Source organism: Bos indicus x Bos taurus, chromosome 14 (genome assembly GCF_003369695.1).
Source record: "Bos indicus x Bos taurus breed Angus x Brahman F1 hybrid chromosome 14, Bos_hybrid_MaternalHap_v2.0, whole genome shotgun sequence".
Lineage (NCBI taxonomy): Eukaryota > Metazoa > Chordata > Mammalia > Artiodactyla > Bovidae > Bos > Bos indicus x Bos taurus.
Genome location: NC_040089.1, coordinates 81,850,209 through 81,867,665, shown reverse-complemented (window position 1 = coordinate 81,867,665; position 17,457 = coordinate 81,850,209). Strand labels below are relative to the sequence as shown.

The following is a 17,457-nucleotide window of genomic DNA, read 5'->3' as shown; positions in this document are numbered from 1 at the left end:
TTTAAAATGTACAAATTTATATATGTATTACATGTATAATTTAAATGTATATATAGATATATAAACGGGTATAGCTTTAGTAACCTGCAGTGGTGATTCCAGTGAATGAAAACAAAAGCAATATTCAACCCAAGAAATTGCTTTGACTTGCAAAAGGTTTAACATAATGTATTGTCCAGTGGTTCTAAAACCTAGCTGTTTATTAGAATCAGTAATCATTTTTAAACTATACATTCCTAAGTCACACCCAAGACCATTAGTATCTGAATCTCTGAGGCTAAAGCTCAGGAATGTGTATATTCAAAAAACAAAGAAAACACAAAACAGCAGCTTGATCACTTATGTTGTGGAACCGCTAGTTTTCAAATATAAACATGTCTGCCTTGGCCCCAAAGGACAGTGTTGGCATCAGAGTGCAAGATAGATATCATTTGTAGGCTGTCTCGTAGTAGAAGCATCTTTAAAGCCAGTAATAACAAGAAACTAATTCACTAAGTAATGGTTCTCTCCTCAAATGGGCCATTATCCAAGTAAAAGTGAAATGTAATCAAAGAAACATAGTCTTCATGTGTGAACTAGCAGCTTCTACTTCATCAAGAAAGTAACCCAAACTGGGCTCCTTCTGCCCCCAAAACACCGGGTGAGGTGTCTTCGGTGATGGAGTCCTGCTTATTAATATCTTCACTGGAAGAGTTGCCCATATTAGCGAAGTCCACCTTAACCTTTAATATAATTCTGTGGAAAGAAAGAGTGCAGTGTTGGGGCCTGAGAGTGGATTAGAATCCTGCTGCAATGCTTGCTAGCTGTGTGCGTTACTTTAAGTTTGTGTTACTTCAAGTTTCCGAGCTTCAGATTCTCTGTGTCTGTAATGGGGTGACAGTGCCCAGCATTTGTGGTTACTCTGAGGACTGGAGAACACAACATCTGTAGAGCACTGCACTTAGTCGATCATCAATAATAGCGACTGCTGCTCTTTTTATTAAAATAATCTGCCAAGTCCCAATTGCATAGACTGTCATCACTGTGGTTGACTGGGAGAATGTTTTTTTGGGATTTTATAAAAACCTGTCTAGACCCATGGAAAAGAAAATCAAATCATTCTCTCCACTAGCTTTGTGCTAGTTTTTTGTATTTCCTTTTCTGGAGGAGGAAGATACTCAAGGGGGTAATTATCATGAATCTTAGTATTTAACAAAATATCCCTTAGATGAATCTCTCATCAGAGCTTGACATTTATGATAGAAATTAAATCCAGATTGCTGACTCCAGTTCAGTTCTTCAAGGATATTTTAAGCAAGCACAACTTGCTTTGATGAAATGGGACATTCATCACAAATACGGCCTTTGTGGAGTCGCTGAGTCGGGTCCGACTCTTTGCAACCCCATGGGGACTATAGTCGGCCAGGCTCCTCTGTCCATGGAATTCTCCAGGCAAGAGAATACTGGAGTGGATAGCCATTCCCTTCTCCAAGGAGTCTTCCCAGTCCAGGGATGGAACCCAGGTCTCCTGCATTGCAGGCAGATTCTTTACCGTCTGAACCAACAGGGAAGTCCTTGCACACATCCAATCCACATAAAAAGGAAACACGGTCCAAGGATCCTTTCAACATAGACTCCAAGAAAATTAAACAATAAGAACTTGCTTTTTCTTTAGACTTTCTTTTTTTTTTTTTTTGGCAGTTCATTAAAATCTTCTCAGTTACCTTGATAATGTCAAGGACAGGCATTATAATATACTGTACTGTCCTGACTCATTGGCTCTACACTGAAACTAGTGAATACTCATACCAGCTAGAGTTGAATTTTTACATAGAAATCCCTTATATGAAGGGCTTCCCAGGTGGCGCTAGTGGTAAAGAACCTGCCTGCCAATGCAGGACACCTGAGTTGTGGGTTCGATTCCTGGGACGGGAAGATCCCCTGGAGGAGGGCACGGCAAACCACTCCAATATTCTTGTGTAGAGAATCCCATGGACAGAGGAGCCTGGCGAGCTACAGTCCATGGGGTCACAAAGAGTCAGATACAACTGAAGCGACTTAGCATGTCCTTATTTGAATCAATTTCCACAATAGCTCTGTGGACTCGAATATTATTTTTCCCACTCAGATGAGGAAAGGGAGCCTTGAACACTTTGAGTGACTGGCTCCGTGTCCCATGGTTAGAGTTCAAACTCAGGTCTGGCTAAGTGTCCAAGTCTCTGATATTTACCACGGGGCCATCCTGCTTCTCCTAACCACAAGTTCAGCAGAATTCATATGCAGAACTTTAAAACAGTATTTCCTCTTTCACAGATGGAACGGGAAGCCTGTGGTTATGGCGTGAAAACAGGAGGTGCAGGGAGTGGTAACCTGGAGTAAGGGAAGCATTCCAAGTTTAGTTTTACTTGGAATTCTAAGACGAATACCCTTGGAGGAATACCAGGGAGGAATTACTACTATCTTCCAGGTGCCATAAAATATGTATCTCCCGGTCATTTGTATTTCTTGTCTCTCGGCCTTTTTATAAAACCATAGTAAGAATTGGGAAAAAAAATATTTTTTTAAAGTTTCTATTTGGAGTGGCTGACAGACAGCTGGTGGTCTTGGATATAAGTGAGCCTCAGAACTAGAAAAAAGGTAGTTTTTCCTTTCTTTCCTTTTCAGTTCATATACTTATCATCCACGTCTTTCCTGTTTTTCCTGGTTCCTCTTAGGACTGCTTGGATGACCAGGGTGGGGGCAGAGATGTCCAGCCTACATCAGAGGAGCCTAAAGACCGCGGGGTGGGCCCTGGGGTCACAGACATCAAGCAGAGAGGAGGAACGAGGCAGAAGGGAGAGGGCAAGACGAACAGGGAAAAGAAGAAAGGATGAGGGTGCTGTCGGCTGCAATGATGCAGGATAAAAACCGACGCCCGCGCCCACCCGGCTGCTCAGCCTGCTTGCGCACTGCTGCTTTACACGGCGGGGTCTTGCACTGAGCCAGAGGCTGAGGCTGCTTCAGGGAACAAGTCCAGCTTCTGCTGGCCTTGCTTATGGCCTGAGGCCCAGGGTTGAATATGAGCTGCCTCTACGAGTCCATGATTCCCCTTGGGAAAAGCCAGAATGAGCTAGAAATTTTAGAAAGAAAACATGTTTCCTGTTTAAAGAGATGTTTAATCCTCTCTTTGTTTTCTGCTAAACTCCCCTCCTTGCAGACTAAATGGAAGGGTAACATTGGCCCTGGCTCCAGGTGAGGGACGCTGGCCTTTCCCTAAGCTAATAAGCAGGGCACTGATCACAGTTTGGGGCTGTGAATTCTTAACTCTCAGTAAGACAAGGATTTTTTAAAAGAAGGATGACCAGTAAGGGACAGCCCATCACTTGACTATCAGAAGAAATGGGGCATGGTAATGATGCGAAGAGCTGACTCACTAGAAAAGGGCCTGAGGCTGGGAAAGATTGAAGGCGAGAGGAGAAGCTGGCGACAGAGGATGAACGGACATGAGACTGAGCAAACTCAGGAGATGCTGAAGGACAGGGAAGCCTGGCGTGCTGCACTTCACGGGGTTGTAGAGTCGAACACGACTGAGTGACGGAACAACAAGGAATAAATGAGTGATTTCAGTGTTTGGTGGTGCTGTTTCGTCGTTAAATCATGCCCGACTCTTTGAGACCCCATGGACTGTAGCCTGCCAAGCCCCTCTCTCCATGGGATTTCCCAGGCAAGAATATTCCCAGGCAAGAATACTAGAGTGGGTTGTCATTTCTTTCTTCAGGGGATCGTCCCAACCCAGGGATCAAACCCGTGTTGCCTGCACTGGCACATAGACTTTTTCACCACTGAGCCACCAGAGAAGCCCGACGAGTGATTTCAGTGCTTGGCGTAATGACAAAACAACCACCTTCCCGATTTCCTGGAAAACGCTTTCCAGGAGAGGCTCCTCGGGCGTCTCGGCAGGAAGTCTCTTCACCCCGTGTGTCTGCTCTCAGACAGCTCTGTGCCACGGTTGCCACTGCCATTATTACCATAGTCATCATTATTGCTTTCCTTCTGAGTGCAACTGTGCCTCAGGCACAACAGGGATGAAAGTGAAGTCACTCAGTCGCCTCCGACTCTGTGCGACCCCGTGGCCTGCAGCCCACCAGGCTCCTCGGTCCATGGGATTCTCCAGGCAGGAACACTGGGGGCCACCAGTTCCCGCTCCAGGGGATCTTCCTGGCAGAACCCATGTCTTCTGTTTCCCCTGTGTTGCAGGCAGATTCTGAACCAGTGAGCCACCAGGGAAGCCCACATGACACACAGCAGGTACTAAATTAAGATATGAGTTCAACTAATATCTTATTAAACAAGATATTAAGATAATGAAAATATGTATATGCAGTCCCTCCCTCAAGCTGAGTAGGCATTCCAGGAGATACTACTACATATTATTATGTGTTAATGATGCCCCGAGAGCTGTACACTGGAATAGTATTACCTTCAAATATCTTTCCTAAAGCAACTGGGATAGGGTTGGCACAATTTTTTTAACATTAAATTTTTAATGAGTTAAATTTTTCTTTAACTCGTTTAAAGAATGAGTGTCCTCTGGAAACCATTTTAAAAACACAATTCCCTTCCCATCCACAAATTTTTCAAAATAGGCATTAGAGGCAGATTGAGAGCAGGAGGAGAAGGGGACACCAGAGGCTGAGATGGTTGGATGGCGTCACCGACTCAATAGACATGAGTTTGAGTGAACTCCGGGAGTTGGTGATGGACAGGGAGGCCTGGCGTGCTGCTATTCATGGGGTTGCAAAGAGTCAGACACAACTGAGCGACTGAACTGAGCTGAAAGTTTTACCTTCAAATTGAGGGAGAGAGGGAAATAAAATCTATGTACAGATATATTAACACTTTATTAGGCCTTAAGACTTTTTATCCTATAGAACGAAACATGTTTGGAAGAATGGCAACATATTTATCAAAAAATCTGTGTTGGCGTAGTGCTTTTAAAAGAATCCCAGACTCAAATGATCTGGACACTAACCCAATATGTTTGCTCTGGAAGAACTTTTCCAAGACTAGACTCTGCATAGATAAATCAAGGAAACTCACTGAACCAAACCTTTAGAACTGCTGTTTTCAGAGCTTCAGAGTTTTCAGGAATCATGAAGGAACCTAGGTGTGTAACCACACAGGATCTTAGTCTAAGCCCTTTGCCAAAACATATAAATACTTTTAGACACTCCTTCCACATGTCCAAGACACCTACATAAATCTCACTTCTAGAGAAAGCCTCTTTTTAGATACATTCACCTGGACGTGCTTTACCGACTAATCCCATTTGATGGATGGAGATTGAACTGAGATTTTAAGCAAATGAAAGTTGAATGTGAAACCAAAAAAAAAAACCTAACATGGAAGGAGTTTAAATTCCCACACCTGCACCCCTATAGAAAACATTTATTTCCTTATCCTTGAGCAGCATAGCTAAAGGCAACCTGGTCTGAATAGAGAACTACGTCCTCCAGCTAATCATTTGCTACCCTAGTGGGTTAGCTGTCCCCTACGATATCAGCGAATGTCGCTGAACGTGCTGTCCTTTACTGGACTGGATCTAAGTGGAGGCCACTGTATATAATCCAGTCTTAAGAAAAACTGTGCAGCTGCCAGTGACCTTTTGAGGAAGATCAGTCTCTCTCTGTCGCTGAAAATGTAATAACTTTCTATTGCCTTCCTGTAAAAGCTCAAAATCCTTGGTCCGAAAAAAAGAAGCGATGACGTCAGTGAATTTGTGTTTACATCTTCGGTGCCATCTCTTGGCAAGCTCTCCACACCAAGGCATGTGCACACACGTGTACACTTGTGTGCACACACAGACACACATACAGACAGAGCACTGTTATCTCCAGCCACATTGAACCACGCGCAGGAACGGAGATGCCCACCTTCTCGTCCACTCCACCCCTCCACACGCCACGCATGCTATTCTCTCTGCTTGCAATGGCTTCCCCGTCCTTCCTGGCTGATTTCTCTCCCTCAGTTGAAAACCAGTCTATGTGGTGCTGCCTCCGGGAAGCCTTCCTTCCCCAACCCTCCAGGTCTGGCTTGGTTATCTATTCCTGTGCCCTATGGGGCTCTGTAAATTCTCCCATGATAGCATGTTTCTTATTTGGTTCTGTTTCCCCCATTAAGCTCTAAACTCTTTGAGGACAAAAACCCTCAAACCTGGCTCAGTGAAGACATGTTGACCAAACACACTCTGGATGTTAAGTCAGCCCTCAGCCACCCTATACATTCTTTTATTGCCGTGCACTTGAACAATTCCAGGAAGTGACTACTGATGTGTGCTAAAGAAATGGAGACTATTACAGATAGTCACCATCATTAAATTCCAGTTCTTACGGTTCTTGATTTCCTTTAGGTTTGTACCTTAAGAATTTGAAACAACCGGAAAATCTGTTAGACCAACGCCCACAATTCAGTGCAAATTGCATTCAGCTTCTGGGAACATTCAGCAAGAGGTGTGAACGATTTGAGGAGGTCTGCTGAAAGTTTCTAGGTTTTGAGGAAAGTTATGGATATGGAAGAACACCAGTTAAGGTAAACAGATGCAGGATTGGTAGAACGTAGATAGATGGGAGAAAAAATAAGGAAAAACAAAACAAAACACGTGGTTTGACTTCCCTGCACAGAGCCTGCCAGCAGCAGAGAGAGACCTGGTGAGAAGTGTACTGTGCTAACGGGCAATCTTGGGCTCGTCTTACCCTCTGGCCCGGGGAGCCGTCGCGTCCTGGTGAACCAACACTGCCCGGGACACCCTAGACAGAGCAAAGACAGGACGGTGTCAGAATCGCGGAAACCAATCACCCTCTCAGCCAGCTGCCCCGGAATAAGTCAAGGCCTTCCAAACAAACCTGAAACCCTACGGGTGAAGCCCAGAGCTTATTCACCGGAAGGAAAGCAAATGTCCCCCACCGGAGTTCACCCACCGGGGTTCACCCGGGGCAGCGTCAGGAGGACCCTCGGGTGGGGGCCAAAGGTCAATGAATACAGGCTGCTGGTCCTCAGCATGGAAACCGTTCACTGCCAAGATCACAGCGGACTTCAGAAGCTACGGTCTTTTTTCTTGGTAAAGCTCTAGACTGAGAGCAATGGAGTAAAAAAATAAAAATAGTACCTGTGGGCCAGGCAATCCGATCTCTCCTTTCTCTCCTTTTTCACCTGGCATTCCCTGGACATCCGAAAGGACACGGGGGTTAAGTTCACAAAAGGAAACTGGTAAGTCCTTAGTCTCTTCTTTTCCTCTGCTGGCTGACTCTTAACATTTTCAACATTAAATTGTTTCTACACTAACATCCAAATACAGCATATTTCACTTTTCACATAAGCTACACAACTTAGGTAAGCATGCTTACAGAGTAGAATGTTTATATTTCAGAATAGTTTAAACACAGTGCATACAATCTGATTTAGTTAAGCTTATATTGTAAATACATGAGCAGAGTCTTGAATATTTCAGTATTATTTATAGCTTAGATGTTAAAACTTACATCTATATATACTTTTGTTTTGTTTGGCTAGAAACTTATAAAAAGGCAAAAGCAAGCACAGTACCTGACCTGTAGCAAGACCTCAACGAATTCTTAGTGTTAATTGTAATTATACAAACTGGCATGTTAAATAAGAATAATTCATTCATGTGTAAATGACTCTGGAAATGAAGACATCTGAGCTAGGGACACACAATCATATGCACAGGAAGATTTGCTAAAACTGTATTTCAATCATTTATACTAAAACTGTACTTAAAAATGTATATAATGGCACAAATACTAATTACAGAGACTGGTTTTATTCCTTAAATCTAGATTCCTCTACTAAGTTAAATGAAAATCAGTGAATGGAACTGAATTTGCTTTCAATGGTACAAACAGCTCATGTGGCTGTAAAGAGCATATCGTCTATAATGTTAAACTCATCGCAGCCCACTTTGATGGCCTGTCGAGATAAAGACCTAAATAAATGGCTTTGTGGTTGTAGCTCCACGATTACTACAAATACCAAATGAAAAACTTAAGTCATATAACATCTGTCCCTTTCCAGGTTTATCATACCCACTAAGGACTTGGTCAAATAAGAAAAAGGAGCCGTATGTGTCAAGCCTTGCTTTCTTTTCCAGACAAATCACCTGTGGCTGTACCTACTCCCTGGGCACGTACATAAACGTACAGGCCCCGTTTACTGAGTGCAAAGCTGGCTTATGAATGAGCTCTCGATCATCATGCTCATTTCCCAGTCCTTACTTTCAGGGGCTGGAAGAGGCTGTGGATCATTACTAGGGGTGGAAGACAAAAGCTCATTCTCTATAACTCATGGGGAAGTGAGAACAACAAAACCCGCCCCAATGCTGACACACAACTCACAGGCATCCCTTGAATGGAGAGACCGCTTGGTCCCTGGGGCCCCGGGGGGCCCTGAGGTCCAGGAGGGCCCGTTTCACCCCGAGGGCCATCTGGTCCCTGGAAGGCAAGAAGATCACGCCAAAGGTAAGTCAGACCCCCTGGAACCCAGAAATATCTACTACCCGATGTTCCTGCTGAGCGCGTTTATCTTCTACTTCATTAACTTTCCTCAGACATAAAACACTCACAGGACAACGAGACACGAAGCCTCAGAGGACTCGCCTCCCAGGCCTAGAGTCATCAGCGAGCCAGGAGAGAAAACACAGTAGCTGCTGCAACTGTATTTATAGTGGTTTCCATAAATAAGAACGCTGTGCCAACAATGTGAGGAATTAGACCCCCCACACTGCATCACAAATCTGAAAGATGTAAGCGGTACAAGACCACCCTCTTGGCCTTCGAAGGTTCCCACCATCCAGCCAAACGACATTCCCTTCCTTCGTTACTGTGAACTGTCATCTCTGGGGCGCTGCTCTGCATTTATCAAAGATATTGTGGCACGTACTCTCATACGTGGAGCAAGTAAGATCCATCGCCTCTGCCTGAGAAAACGTGCCACAATCGCAAAAAGTAAAACAGAACAACAAAGAAGACCTCGTGTGGTCTGAGTGTGGAGCTGGGTGGTACCCGATCCATTCTCTCCAGCCTTCTTTCACTGACTCCCCCTCGGCCTCGCCCCATTCTCTCTTAGCTTGTTCCACTTGTCTCCAATTTTCTACTAAAAAAAAGCTGCAGTGTTCTCTCCTCCATGAATAAATGCTGTGCGGATTTAATAAGTGATCATGTTGAAGCAGTAAGTCAAGCAAGATGGCTGGGGACGACGCAGAGCATCACGGTGAAGGTGAGACAGGCGGAAGAGCGTCACGGTGAAGGTGAGACAGGCGGAAGAGCGATCAGAGGCCTGAAGCCAAGGAGCTGGGGCTGACTCTCAAGGCAGTCGCGCACGACTGCAGGGCTTAAGGGTGTGATGTGCTCCAGTGTAACTCTAAAGAAACGAATCCGGGGCAGATATGAAGACTCAATCCAAAACATCAGGCCCCTGGAGCCAGAAATAGAGACGATGGGTGGGGCCTGAACTCGCTTAGGCTGGGCGCCTGCCACCCCTTAGGTGCCTTTGTGCGAAGCAGGGAAACGTGTTCCTGGACGGGGATCGGCAGGGCGTGCTCCTTTGAGTCGCGGCCTCTGTACGGGGTACAGACTGAACCACCCCGCTTGGTGGCCTTGGGCAGTGAGAAGGGAAGACAGGGCTGTGTGTCTGACGGCGCGTGGTGGGAGGGAAGGAGAGGAGTCTAAAACCTGAACAATGCCCTGGAGGACCGCAGCCTGGCTGTGATTCAGCGCTCCCCCTAAGACGCATCTTTGTTGCAGACAGGAAAGAGGAGAGCAAGAGCAAGAGCCGCATAAGCAACCAAAGCGCCCGGAGCACTGACACTCCGTCTCAGACCCAGAAACCTTGTCACTGAGTTAGGGCGTTTCTTCTGATGAAAACACACAAGCTTTTAAGAATAAGGGGAAAGGCTTCAACACAACTTCCATTAAAATACAAGAAGCTTTACAACGTTACGTGGCAGCCTGGATGGGAAGGGAGTTTCGGGGAGAATGGATATATGGATATGTATGGCTGAGTCCCTTTGCTGTCCACCCGAAACTATCACAGCGTTACTAATCGGCTATACTCCAATATAAAATTTTTAAAAATTTAAAAATATATAAGGAGCTTTAGATTGCCAAGGGTAACTATTGCTTAACTCCAAAAGTATACCATGCCTGGGGATGAGAGAGAGAGTCTTACCTTTAGGCCCGGGTCACCTCGCTGGCCTTTCGGTCCTCGGAGTCCTGGGCCCCCCTGGCAGAAAGACATTAAGTGTTAGCACAAAGACAAATATGAAAGCAATATAGCGTATTCATTTCCCTTAATAATATGGATTATGTAATTCTTATTTGGTACAAAGGCCAACACGTTGTGTAATGATATGTTCACTATGTTCCTCAACTGAGGTCTGTCCCCCAGATTCACCTCTTCTTGTTAATGGTTTCAGAGCTTGAGCAAACTTTCTATGCTAAATCCCTTTAAATTAAAAAAAAAAACAAAAAGCTACAGAATCTTTTGATTGCGTGTGTAAGATTACTGCTATTAATACTGCAAATAATAAAAAATATACTGTTAACCTAAAATTATACGCATGTCTTATACCATGACTTTGAGATTAAATTATTTAATTAGACTGTATTATATTACATTGTAAAAAGCATATAAAATAGTAACAATTTAGTTCTTTTTATTTATATCATAAAAAGCTATTCAGTGCCTCTGAAATGTCAGTTATTTGCATTTTCCTCTTAAAACTTCTGTCACATTAATGCACTCCCTGTACTATCATTTAGTAGTATTTTCTTTGTACATATATGCACATAATACATAACACAGTAAATATGTGTATATGTGTGTATACAGTCTTTGCAAACATATTCTTTGTATATGTGTGCATAACATATACGTAAATATACTCTGAATATTTTTTACTTGGCTCTTACTTCACTTAAATCTGCTTCAAAAGCAAATATTATATACTATAGCAGATGGAAAAACATATTACTTACTAAGAATGTGAGGCAGACCTGAAAATACACTATAAATAACGTCACTAAACTTGGCCAGATTTTGTCCCTGGTGCCGACTGTGAGCAAAGCCTTTGCTCTATTAAAAGAGGGCGTGAGTAAGGGTTAGGAGGGTCACATGGGTACCGGTCTAAGAATATGCTTTCACTTGAGTAGAAGGATGACAAGATCATTGAAAATGGAGTGGCTTTCTCACTGGATGAGTCCATTTGACCTCCGGCTGTGTCCGTGACCACTGATGATCCTTCTGTTACCATCAGCCCTTGCCTCCCTTGGGAAAAGACTGGATCAGGCGACAATCAAGGCCTCCTCCAGTTCGTCTGAAGCACTTACACTCACTGCCAGCACCAGTCAGCTGCTTATCTTCCAGATTTTTAGCATACAGTAATCAAATCATTATTTAACTTATATGCAGAGTACATCATGAGAAATGCTGGGCTGGATGAAGCACAAGCTGGAATCAAGATTGCCAAGAGAAATATCAATAACCTCAGATATGCAGATGACACCACCCTTACGGCAGAAAGTGAAGAGAACTAAGGAGCCTCTTGATGAAAGTGAAAGAGGAGAGTGAAAAAGTTGGCTTAAAGCTCAACATTCAGAAAACGAAGATCATGGCATCCAGTCCCATCACTTCATGGGAAATGGGGAAACAGGGGAAACAGTGGCTGATTTTATTTTTCTGGGCTCCAAAATCACCACAGATGGTGACTGCAGCCATGAAATTAAAAGACACTTACTCCTTGGAAGGAAAGCTATGACCAACCTAGACAGGATATTGAAAAGCAGAGACATTACTTTGCCAACAAAGGTCCATCTAGTCAAGGCTATGGTTTTTCTAGTAGTCATGTATGGATGTGAGAGTTGGACTATAAAGAAAGCTGAGTGCCGAAGAACTGATGCTTTTGAACTGTGGTGTTGGAGAAGACTCTTGAGAGTCCCTTGAACTCCAAAGGGATACAACCAGTCCATCCTCAAGGAGATCAGTCCTGGGTGTTCATTGGAAGGACTGATGCTGAAGCTTAAACTCCAATACTTGGGCCACCTGATGGGAAGAACTGACTCATTGGAAAATACCCTGATGCTGGGAAAGACTGAAGGTGGGAGAACAAGGGGATGACAGAGGATGAGATGGTTGGATGGCATCACCAACTCAATGGAGGTGAGTTTGAATAAACTCCAGGAGTTGGTGATGCACAGGGTGCTGCAGTTCATGGGGTCACAAAGAGTCGGACACGACTGATTGACTGAACTGAACTGAACTGAATCAAATCATACTTTATGTAAGTGCACACGTCTCTACAGGAAATATTACCTGTAGTGTCTCCGGTATTATTTGACATATATAGATTACATATATGACACACCACTTTTCATATATTTCTGAGTTAACTTAATATGTTTTTCCATAACATGACATATAGATCTAACTTACTGTAAATGAGTTGCATAGTTGTCTGAACAATGAGATAATTTGTTTAACCATTCTTTCATTATTGGAAATGTAGGGCATTTCCCCTACAATTTGTTACTGTCTAAACAATACTACAATCACCATCGTTATACATGCCCTAAGTACAAATTTTAATATTCAAGTACAAATTTTAATATTTAAGATCTCAACGAGGAGAATTTTAAGTGAAATGTAACAGAGAGGCAGATACATTGTCAAACTGCTGTGAAAACACGGCACCACTTTATTCATCTGTTAGGAGCTGATGAAGGGAGTCTCTGTTTCTCTAGATTTTAGTCAGCACTTGATATTTTCAAGCTTTACATTTTTATGAAGCTGGTAAAAATAATATCTTGCTCCTATTTTAATTTTTATTTCCCTTAAGACTCCTATGATTGAGCATCTTTTCATAACGCTTGTCCATTTGCATTTTATCTCAATACAACTACCAATTCACATTCTTCACCCAGTTTCCTATTGGGTTACATGTCGTCTTCTCTTTAATGTGCAGAAACTCTTCATATATTTGGATACCACATCCTTAACTGTTACAGATGATGCAAATGTTTTCCCCAACTGTGGCAGACACTGTTGGTTGATTACCAAAGCTTCTTTTCTGACTTCCTTCTCCATTTCACTTTTCCTGCTATAAAGACAGAGATTTGCTTGCCCAGCCTCCAAGGAATGGGTATACTAACTGGTTTGAGCCAATATGATCAAGAAGCTGTAAGTCTAAAGAAAGCAAATTTGGAAGCTGGAACAAGCTTGGGTCTTGATAAAGTTGTTGAGCAGCCATATTTGCTTGGGACCATCTACCTCTAGGTCTTTTGCTGAGCAAATTATGAATGTTCAAGCATCCCAATGATCTACATCAATGCATTCATCAAGTTTTCTGTTCCTTGCAAGAAGCCTAGTGTGTTCCAATTAACATACTCATTCTGGGACACCTCTTTAATTGTGTTTGTTCATCTTAAATAATTGTCTTTTAGTTGAAGGTTTTGTCCAAATGTGGCAATTTGGCTCACAGATACCTGAGGTACTAGGTCTACAAAATCCAGGAACCTTTTTATACTTCTAACTTATTTTCCACCTGATACCTAACCTTCATCATGGAGTGGGTGACAAGAATTCAGCAAATGTTTGTGGATGTGAACTTTCATCCTTTTAGTAAGAAAGGGTGAGGTGAGGCAAAAGGAATATGGCTCTTTCATCCATGGTGTCCTGTGGCTTTTCTGGAGTTTTACTGGCACCTATCACTGGGTAAATTCTTGAATAAGGAAACAGTTGCAACTATGTTAAATCATCAGACAGGCTTATTGCATACACTGGGGGATTTGTTGCTTTTATTGCTTAGTCGCTAAGTCATGTCCAACTCTTTTCAACCCCATGGAAGAAGCTTGCCAGGCTCCTCTGTCCATGGGATTTCTCAGGCAAGAACACTGGAGTGGGTTGCCCTTTCCTTCTCCAGGGGATCTTCCTGACCGAGGGATTGAACCCATGTCTCCTTCATTCAGGCAGATTCTTTATCACCGAGCTACCTTGGAAGCCATACTGTTTCGGTCACTGTTTCTTCAATAGTTTATTATGCTTGAAAACGCCAATGGCTTTTCTCGTTTGGCTCTTCCTTCCCCGCAAGTCAGAGCTCAGCCCTGCTTTCCTGCTTCTCGGCTGCTGCTTTCCTCACTCTTAGGTCACACATAAATATTTTATAACTTGTTCCAGCAGCATTGCCGATGAAGAAAACTTGAAAAGCCTCCAGCTAGAAAAGCTTATTAATGCTGTTTAAAATAAAATAAAGGCTGTTCTAATTAAGAATTGAACCCTTAAGCACCATAATGAAAAGGAAACAAAGCACCAGAGCGAAGGCATCGCTGAGGCTGCCCTGAGGGAGGGCAGGGGGATGGCTGAGGTTTCTGGAAAGCGGCGTCACACAGCCCACGCAAGGCAGTGAGAGGGTGCTGGGCTCCGTGAGGAGCAGGCGTGGGCAGAACATGGGTGTGACTGAAAGCGGAGGAGCTCGAAAGGCAGCAATGTGAGTGAGCTAGAACAGCCACAAAAAGTCTCACCAGCAGGTGGAAAAGCAAGACTTTTTTCCACTTTAGCTATAGGAGGAGTAAATGTCTCCACTAAGAAATACTACCCAGAAACTGATTCTCATACAATTGAGGGACCAGAGTTTACTGGGTTTCAGCAGGTTTGTACGGCCAGGATATTAACAGAAGCAGACACATACGCTCTCTCAAAAAATACAGCTCAAACATGGGGTCAAAATATTCCCAGAAAGTTGCAAGTAATGCAAACTCAAATATACAACCCCCAAAATAAAAAAGACATGTGGAAACAACACAGCATGAATAAAACTACCAACAAAGCAAATGGAAGAATCAAGACCACATATACTACAGATGCTGAGATGATCAGATAAAGAATGTAAATCATACTAAAATATTTAAAGAAAAAAGTTTTGAAAATGTTACAAAAGAAGAAGAGGTTATACAAATGACCAGAAGGTTTGAAATGGAACCAAACATAACTTCTAGAGAAACTAAATATGATAATCACAATCCGAAACACCATGCCTAGGTTAAGCAGCGTATTAAACAGAGCTAAACACACAGTACATCAGAAAGTAATGTTGAGGATATTACACAGAGGAAAGCCTGGCAACACAAACAGGAAATAAATTAGAGGTTAAAAAGAGAGTAGAAAGAGGTTAAAAGGACATGAGAGTAAAATCAGAAAGTATAATGCACATCTAGCTGGCGTTTCAGAAAAAGAGATGATCAGAGAGAGGGAATGTTTAAAGAGAAAATGACTGAGAAAACTCCAAAATGTATAAGAAACATTGGTATTCAAATTCATAAAGCCCTCAACGTTCCAAGACTACAAAACAATAGCATCAAAATGTACTGTGGTGAAACTTCTGATCATTAATGACAAAAGGATCTTAAAAGAAACTAATGGAGAAAATATTTCTCACAGAAAAATGACAGTTAATTCAACTGGCAGCTGACTTCTCTGTAACAACAATGGAAGCGATGACATTGTAACAGCATCTACAGAGCGCTCAGAGGAAATAACTGTTAGTCTAGCACCGCACTCCCAGTTTCTTAGTTTGGAAAGCTGTCTGACTGTTTTCATGGAGGTCAATGGTTAACACTTAAGCAAGGTAGGAGATTTATTATTCTCTCATATTAAAACCCGAGCTGTTGCGGCGCAGTCGAGTGGCTTTATCGCCCAAGGCAGCGTGAAGCCGTTGGTGCCTCCCTCTTCCTGCTGTGCTGTGCCCAGCGGCATTGCTGCCACCGTGAACCCACGACCTCACGCTCAAAGGAGGGCATTCGGTTTCCATTTAAGAGCAACGCCCAGGCTGCGTGCATACACCTTCTCTCTCCCTGGCCAGAACTTAGTCACAAGGTCATCTTTATTTGCATAATTGCTAAGAAATCAAGTCTCAAGCTGAATGGCCATGAAGCCGGCCATGTACGCAGGGGAGTATCTTCTATTAAAAGAGAAGCAGTAGCAATGATTCAGGGGAAATGAGTAACCTTTGTAACAACTATCAAATAACACTTAAGGTCAAATGAGGCAAGACTTACTGGTGGGCCCGCTGGTCCCAGAGCCGCTTTATTGATTTCCGAACAGGAGCAGGCATGCGGGAGCTCTGGGCAGGCCTCCTCATCCCTCTGCAGAGAAAAACAAATAGTATGACTATTAACAAGATGGTCTATACAAACGACTTTATGACTCAAAGGAAACATTTGGAGACACTTCAAAAAAAAATCCTTCAGTGAGCATTAGTCTAGAAAAGCAGAGAATATTCCCTTCTGACCACAAAATCTTTTCTTTAAAGAAGCAATGAATGGGTGTCTAGCAAGGCGTTAATCAACGCCGTTATCAAAGGATGTTGACAAAACCAGCTTGGGAATCCAGGTGAAGCAAGAAAGGCAGAAGTGGAGGTGCAAAACCAAAGATTCTGGTTGCCATTTAATTCAGCTGGGTAAGTGGTACTCCGTGAACTAAAGGTCCTGAAAACTTCCTTAGTGTTACAACACTTTTTTCCATTTCAAAGGATAAAAGAAAACTTGTAGCAACAGTCCATCAAAACACCCGCTTCCACACTAAAACCAAGAGCCAGAAGAAAAGAAAACAGTGGTTAAACACATGATGCACACCTGCAGCAATGTTAGCTGCTGCTCACACTCTGTGGCTGACACACGCCTGCAGCAATGTTAGCTGCTGCTCACACTCTGTGGCTGACACACGCCTGCAGCAATGTTAGCTGCTGCTCACACTCTGTGGCTGACACACGCCTGCAGCAATGTTAGCTGCTGCTCACACTCTGTGGCTGACACACACCTGCAGCAATGTTAACTGCTGCTCACATTCTGTGGCTGAATGTGAGAATAACACCACAGCACCAACCTAAAGCTTTGTGATAAGAGCTCATCTCCTCTTGGAGAATTCTGATGCCAGGTGACACCACAAGATAGATGATTTAGGTCAGACTGAATATGCCTGAATGAGTTACCGGCGTTTAAAGGAAGACAGGGCACCTGGTAAGCACTACTGAATGATTCGTGAATATCCCATTTGGAGCAACAGCCAAAAAAGTCTGCCCTAGGATGAAAAACTAGAAAGGTTCAACGGTCCCTTTGGATAGAGAAAGTGAGCTTCGTCTTCTAAGATCTTGGGGAAAGGTACTGTTAGGGCTGAACAGAGGACAGATGGTAATTAAATTGTCAAGCTGAAAATACTTTCAGGCTCTGAAATATTCACAACAGAAATCCAAAAGAGTCTGAGCAAAGAGCCTTCATATGCTTTTCTCCAAATGTTGGACAATATCCAAAAGTTTCAGCTCATTGCAGGAAAGGAAAACCCTGCTAAACGTATCTGGCTTGATACCTTGGGCAGCTTGAATGAGATAGACTTAAGAATCCTGAAAGATCCTCCAAGCAGGCTGACAGCAGGCCTCCT

The 17,457-nt window shown here is 43.2% G+C and overlaps 1 protein-coding gene across 4 annotated transcripts in view; it reads right to left on the bottom strand.

Moving 5' to 3' along the window:
- The window catches only part of COL14A1 (collagen type XIV alpha 1 chain), a 233,441-nt gene that overhangs the window by 56,042 nt on the left and 159,942 nt on the right, over positions 1-17,457 (bottom strand). For all 4 annotated transcript variants that reach the window (XR_003514529.1, XR_003514530.1, XM_027561688.1 and 1 more), the window contains exons 36-40: positions 16,080-16,166; positions 10,201-10,254; positions 8,370-8,465; positions 7,124-7,177; positions 6,711-6,764 (exon numbers count right to left, since the gene is read on the bottom strand). Coding sequence is in view for 2 of the 4 variants with exons in the window: in XM_027561688.1 (XP_027417489.1) it covers positions 6,711-6,764; positions 7,124-7,177; positions 8,370-8,465; positions 10,201-10,254; positions 16,080-16,166 (345 nt within the window). In the remaining 2 variants the exon portion in view is untranslated. The remainder of the gene's footprint in view (positions 1-6,710; positions 6,765-7,123; positions 7,178-8,369; positions 8,466-10,200; positions 10,255-16,079; positions 16,167-17,457) is intronic.